Here is a 7,405-nt window from a genome sequence, read left to right as displayed (position 1 = left end):
GTGTATTGTAAACTGAGACAAATTTTGTCTAGCCATGTATAAAAGTAGAAGTGAGACTAAAAAGATGCAGCTGAAAGCCTCGAGGGCTGCAGTTTCTGGACAAAATGGCCTCAAATTAATTGGTCCCTTGAAGGGTTTGACTGTAAACCGACTTTTATTGCACAAGCATAACAACAAAAGTAGTCGATGCAATAAAAGAACATTGATAGGATTCTTTGTGGTTTAATAAATGATATCATTCAAATCGTTTTGAAAGAAATGAAAGAAAATAAGATCTAAAATCTTCTGTCTACTTTTGAGTAGAGTTCAGTTGTGCTCCAAGTCTTGGCTGATACATTGAGTTTGGGTTTTTTCTCTGAGCACAAAGTCAGGCCTTTCAACCACAGCTTGTATGTCCATTATTGATAATGGAAAAACAACTACTTAATATACTGGACATAAAAAAAACCCCATATTCCCAGAATTCAAGACAAAAAAAATTTCACAAATTGGTCCTGGCGGTGACAATTGCAATCAGTCTGTGCTATAGTGACCATGGTGTCAAAGTCCTGCCTTTGTGAAGAAAATAAAACTGTTTTGCTGATAAATGTTTGCTCGATCGACGAGTTGTTTTCCTTTCATTCCTATCATGTCAACGCTTGCATACTCCGCATAACCATAACCATAATTCCTAGACCATTTATGATATCTACAAAATTCAAAAGACACCACAAAGCAGAGTTATAGTGCTTTGTCTCATTATAATATCTCAATAGTGGACTCAAGTCAAATTAGATTACTTCATTCCTCGCACCTGAATCCACCATCTGACAGCCTCCACTCAGAGGGCAGGTGAGGACTACAGAGAATATTGTTACTTCATGTGTAACAAGGCCGACCCTTGCTCATGCAACTTCTGCAGAATGAGCGTCCAATTACAGACATTTGTGCCATTCATTTGCAGCATAATCTTCTCAGTACAATCGAAAAATCCAAACAGCCAGAATATCCATGAAATCAATGGTTTGGTGCCAAAATCTTATAGTTTTGCTTGACGGTGAAGCTGCGCAGAGTTTTAATTTCAAACAGTGGTTGTTGTAGCTTGACTTCACATTGCGTCTCTCTTGCAGTGATTTACAGGGGGTTCATGTAGTTTTTTTTTTATATACTAATGATGTACTGATTCAGATTTTTTTATCAACCAATCTAATATTTACAATTATTTACTTCCTTTTATTGGTTGTTTTTCAAATAATATACCCACAAAGAAACAATAAAACTAAATTACTCCCATATATTTTTGGATTTGTAAAAATATATACGTTTTTACAGTGATACCAAAGCTGTTATATAACTGAACATTATACAATGTTATTGCTTTTGCCTGAGAATTCGGTTCTGTTTTTCGTACATAATAATGTTTATGGTGTTCTCAGTACCAGAGGAACCAAATGCATTTTGTCATGTTTGGAGGGATGACAAGGTAGTCCAAAGTTCATCTTGTGATGTACTTTTCTCTTCGGTCACTGTCTACCCCTGTATTCACCCTCTGATTATTCACCTGATTAATAGGCTAAAGAAAAGAAAAAGTAATGTCCATTCACCGTTAATGTAAATGTGGCCAATGGCTGATTGAGGCTGAAAAAGAATTTATATCTCCACATGAGCCTTCCACCTTCTCAAACTGTGTTGTTTCGATGGCAGATATATACGTTTCTGTGCATTAGAATTGAATTGAAATGCTATAGAAGTCTTAAAAAACACGCTAAACACGCCTCGTACAGTTTCACCTGGATTGATACACATTTAGCAGTAAAATTGATTTAAAAACCAATCAAACAAAATCACGCTTTTACTATGCAAACATTTGAGTGACGCTAAAGCAACATATCTCAGCCAGAGCTGCCATGAAGAAATGCACAATCTGCGCCTTGACATCTCTTTATAGCGACTGAGGATGTCATTGAATCCCACTGGTGCCCACAGTACATGACGACCTGCCAAAGCCAATACCAGACGAGCACTTGTTTTCCCCCCAAAATGACTTAGCGAGACATTAAACACGTGAAAGTAAATTATCTTTGCTTCACGGCACAGCCGGCATCATGCTCTGACCTCATAGCCAGCCGAGTGTTTACTCTGGCTGGGCCGAGCCATTTCGCCTTCTTTAATACTTGAGGGATTCAGAGGCCCGCGCTGAGGCTTGTCCATCAGTAAGTATTTGTGATGTGCTCTGTTTGTATATTTAGCGGTCGTGTGGGGAGGGTGGTGTGGAGCTGGGTTGGCCCTTCAGCGTGGCATGTCCATCAGATACAGGCACACCAACCAGGATGGCTCTCGCACAGAAAAGCTATTATAAAATTTGATGGAAAGCAATGTAATGGAGTTTACTTTGCCGAAGCTCCAAGTGACATTGGACCCAAATAGCTGGTTTAAGTGAAATGTTTGACATGTCTGCACTTTTTTGTATTGACTATGGCTGCAACATGAAATGAGCGTACACCGTTTCTTTAAGTACATCTTTGGTTGCACTTAGATCACATTAAATCTCCGTCTGTGTTATATACATTTACCGTAATCCCCAGAGAGCCAGGAAATTTAAACACCAGAATACTTTTTTTTTTTGGTGCCTAAAACTGAAAACGGATCAGTTTTGTGAGTACAAGCTGGCGTCATTAACAATGACGGCTGCAGACGGTGCAACGTGCGCCAAAGATCTTATGGTCTGCAAGCTTGATTCATACTAGATAAACAGTCAGGAGGGCAGCTGGCTGCGTAGTACAAGAGAAAAAAACAAGAGAAAGGCCAGTAAAATATGATCAGAGGGACAGTTTCCCTGCGCCATGCTGACAGCCGCCCCCTCGATCGCGGGCTCCCTGAGTGGTCGGGACGCGGCGGCCTGAAACGACAGATCGTCCCGTCACAGCTCAGACATCTCGGCTATGTTGCTGCAGTGTTACAGGAATGTAAGCTGCAGACGCCATTGTTTATAGTCGGTGGGGTCAGCACTGCTGATCCAGGGGCCATTAGAGGGGAGTCCAGAGGAGACGCGTTGAATTCTTGGTGCTCGCAGTCATCGCAGCACATCGGTCTCACTGCAGCCGCACTATATCAAAGCCCACTTTGTTTACATAATCCTATATGAAACCTGGTCTTTATTACCGCGGGAAGCCATAGCCATCTGTAAGTTCAGTTTGGCCTTCAAAAAGTCTTTTTGATTAATTTTGGCTTTTATTATCCTTCCCCGCTGAAAGTGGAGACTGCAAAATTAAATATAATGGCATTTGACGTGGGAAATGGGGAATAAAGAGACCTGGGAATGATAAATGATAGATATGTAAAGCAATCTCCAAACGTTTCCATTTTTATTTTTTTTTCATAACTGGTCAGATGTGAGTATAGAAGACTCTTGGGCCGGCTGCCAATGGTATCTCTGACAGTGCCTGGCTTGTTTATGAAGCCCAATAAAACTCTCCCAGCAGAAACCAAGGCTGCTCAGCTCTCAAGGGACCGATATGCTGCAGTACATCATCCAGCAGAGCTCTCAGGCCACATGAAATGCAGAGAGCTGGGGGGTGGATCAAATACCATACTGGGGGTTTTTCAGCTGCATATCTCCTCAGAGAGCAATCCGACCGCCTCCCTTTCTTCTCATGGACTTGGCTCCACTGACTAACTCGTTTCCACGTTGAGTCACAGTGTTTTTGCACAGTCAGCACATTCCTGCCGCGTAGCGACGGATACAGCCCCTCATAGAGCCCGCCTACAACCCCCCCCCCCCCCCCCGGGGTGGAAACACTTCCTTATGTAAACTGCACTGGTTGTAGACTAGAAGTATTTACTCATTTATGTCTTTTAACAGCTGTGGCCACATGGCCAGCGAACAATTACCTCGACTCTGAAATATGTGAAATAAAACTTCACATGAAACACTGAGCTGACTAATGGAACATAAAGCAGATTGCAGCTTGTATTTTTCACCTAAAACCACAAAATATTTTGGGAATTTAACTTCTGAAATGAGTGTTTTTTTTCCTTTCCTTCTTTTTTTTTTTTTTCTTCTCCCCTTTGCTATTATGTTTTCTCCAGAAGTGGCAAGTGACAAAGTATTATGCAGATTTTTCAGGTATCTGTTTTTTACTATTTACCCCAACTACCTGTGCTCTGATTAGTCAAAGATACTGGAATAAAGTAAAACATCTCGCACTGAAGATGTAGAAGGAATTATTCATGTGTAAAGATCCTGGGAATAAATGATGTTTATTATTGTATCAAAGTTTTGTTTTTTTTTTACTACTTGTCTGTTTTGTTTTTGTTTTTTTTTACATTTTTAGGATTTCTCTAAAAATTTAAATTGGCAATAACTTCCTATTTCAGAGTTTTGACACAGTAGATTTTCCAAATCCTTCTCACCTGGTCTCCTTCCTCCTCCACTGTCACACCAACCGTCTCCATGTGCTCCTCCAGTACAATCTCCCTCACCTCCTCCTGCCTGGCAGCTCCACCTCCAACATGGTTTTCCAAAATATCCACTGTCGGTGACAGTTTCTCATGAGGTTTTTTTTACACTGGAATTGTGAATGTGTTACCAGGAACAGAGCGGCGGCCTTGTTTGTGTCTGCCAACGTCAATCCGCCGGGCTCCTCCTCAGACCGAGTGGACATCCGGCTGCAGGGCTACCAGAAATCTTACAGCCAGCAGCAGCAGGTCTTCTCCCAGCAGCAAGGTACACACAGGTTCACCAGCTTTGACTCGGGTGCTGTCGACTGCTGAAGTGGTTTCTCACCCTGTTGGTTCTGTGGCTTTCTGAAAGGCTGTCTGTATGCAGAAGGGAAGATGGTGCAAGCAGCTGGTAATGGCGGCTTTGAACCTGCCAGCTACTTCTCCAATCCTCCAAACACTCACTCCACAGGTAAGACTGCAAATAATCCCATTGTTGATAGAGATAAATGTATGGAGAGGTAGAAAGGGGAAGACGAGAGCTTAAATTATGTGAATTACAGAATTTACACCACATATTAAAGAAATGTGTGTGCGATTGTGTGCGTGTGGAGTTTCAGAGGTTCTCACCAAGGCAGAATGACTTTCTAAACTCGGCCATTAAACCCAGGTTTTCAGGTTCTGTCATAAATCGTTGCACCACCCATAAAAATAGAGACACGAGATGACAACAGTAAATTTACACCCGGGATGACTTCACCCCTCCAGCTGAAAGGAACTGCACTTCAGCAGATCCTTTCTCTGCAGACTCATAACTACGAGTGGCCTCCCTCACGTTGCCATGTGATGCAGTTCACTGTTGTGCGTTTCTCTTCTCAGGGTTTGATTTGCTGCAGGACCTGCAGGGTCAAGCGGGGGGCGGTTACTCCATGTCTCCCTGCCCACCAGACGACAGCTTCCTCTTTCAGGCAGGGGGCGTCGACCGCTGCCTCAGCCAGATCTATTCCATCTATCTGGACTCATGATGGACTCAACCAAAGATCTGGACTGGAGTCAGCACGGCTAACAGTTGGCCTGAACAATAATCTAGTCTACTTGATTATCATAACCCCCTAATACAAATTAGGCAAAGGTACAAGAAGCATAAGTCGTGAGAGGGAGTCTTCACGGATGTAAATAGCAATGACCTTTTTATTCAGAGATGACCACGGCATTTGTGATCTGGATAGAATGAGCTGTATGCTTTTTTTTTTTCTTTTTCTTTTTCTCATGAGCTCATGCTTTCACCGTGGTTGGCCTCACAATGTATCATGCAATAATCCAACCTGGAGTCAGAAAATAATTACGTGGAATGAGGAAAATCATGAAATCAGAAAGTATTGAAAGATCATTATTTCGCCAGGTTGCACTCTTTCTGATCCACACCACAATGTGTAAAGGTAGAAGAAAATAACATGATGCGACAAGAGATGGGATGCGGCTTCTATTTAAGCTGGAATTTTTCTGGAATTGTTAGAAGACTTGTAGCAGTCTAATCACTTTAGGGGAGATGCACTTGTATTACATGAATTAAAAGAGAAGATTCAATTCTCATGCATTAAATATGATGCCCAAGGCTCCCCACAGCTAGCTTAGCACAAAGTGAGTGAAGTTTTTGTTCGCCTTTTCAAAAAAACTCCGATTTATCAGTCATTTTCAAAGATGTTTTGTATTGGCTTGCTGTTTTTGTGCCGATCTCAGATGAAATAAATAACAATCAATGTTCTTATTAAACCTTCAGCAGGCAAGACAAATCGGTGCGTTTCTGAAAATGATGGCCTATTTATTTAAAGTCAAATGATGTTTATCATCAGCCCGAATACCTTCTAACTACAGAGCGCTTAAGTGCTACAAGCAGCCTCTGGTTGTGTGTTGCTGCATCTGAAAATGAAAGCAGTGCTGCCCCCGAGTATCTGAAAGCCTGCACAGATGTATTCTAAACAATGGCACCGTGTTTAAGTGTGGATGGAATACACTAAACAAAACCAGGAAATGCACTAAAACTGTACAGTTACTCTACAATCTAGAGAGCAGTGTAATCCGTTTTTAAATTCTTTGTGATACAGCATCTCGTATTTTCATTGTTTGTTGTACAGTTTCTATCAGTGTTATATTCAGTGAGAGGAAAACGTGCATCGTTTACAAAAACTTCTCTGCACTGACGTTTAAGAAGATGACCAACCAAAAAATGTTTACACTGATTTTGTAGCATTTAAATAAAATCATATTGAACAGTGTAAAGACTGTATAAAAATGCATCTGTCTTTTATATCAAAATAAAAAGTAAATGAAAAAGGGGGTTGGTGTTTTCCTTATTCATAATCCTATTATTTCTATATTCTATGGTTGGATTATCTATCAATAAGTGGTTTGGTGCTGCCACCCACTGGTTAAACAATGGTATTGAGTGGAGGTTGTGTCTATTGTGTTATGAAGAACAAACCTATTTCCACTTGATCAAATATGCTTCTGATATTATAGGATGTTACCCCATAAAAACTTGCTGTGACACAGTGTTTATTCAGCTTTACATGTGATTTAAACTCCTTAAATACCCAAGTGATATCTACTCCACATTCTGGTTCAGTCATATGACAATAGCTTAATTTGGATACCCAGAACATTTACTAAAGTTACTACAATTGGCATTTATCCAATAGATGTGTAGAGATTGTGTTTACATATGTCACATTGGGCTTCTGACCTCAAAATAATCTTTTTAAATCCCGCTTGCTTAATTTAGCTGATTCAATTGTTTTGTTGTTTAGCCCTAAACAAACAAAATATAGAAAGTCACATGAAATTGGATTATTAATGCCATGTATTAAACAATCTTTGCATAGCAGCGACTAAAATCAAACAATCCAATTAGGCTTTGGTGAGTTTGAAGAATATGAGCCAGAAAGCATAAATGAGCATAAATTCCATTAAAAAAGGTTAGCCCAGA

General features: G+C 40.6%; 1 protein-coding gene across 1 annotated transcript in view; it reads left to right on the top strand.

Annotated features, from left to right (window-relative positions):
- Nucleotides 1–6,729, top strand: part of glis1a (GLIS family zinc finger 1a) — a 44,795-nt gene extending 38,066 nt beyond the window's left edge. The window contains exons 7-9 of the mRNA XM_080503383.1: nt 4,572–4,705; nt 4,793–4,891; nt 5,299–6,729. Of these exons, the coding sequence (XP_080359509.1) occupies nt 4,572–4,705; nt 4,793–4,891; nt 5,299–5,444 (379 nt within the window). The 3' untranslated portion in view covers nt 5,445–6,729. The remainder of the gene's footprint in view (nt 1–4,571; nt 4,706–4,792; nt 4,892–5,298) is intronic.
- Nucleotides 6,730–7,405: the final 676 nt, after the last annotated feature.

The sequence above is a fragment of the Blennius ocellaris genome, assembly GCF_963422515.1.
Source record: "Blennius ocellaris genome assembly, chromosome: 10".
Classification (NCBI taxonomy): Eukaryota; Metazoa; Chordata; class Actinopteri; order Blenniiformes; family Blenniidae; genus Blennius; species Blennius ocellaris.
This window is presented reverse-complemented; position numbering and strand designations above follow the sequence as displayed.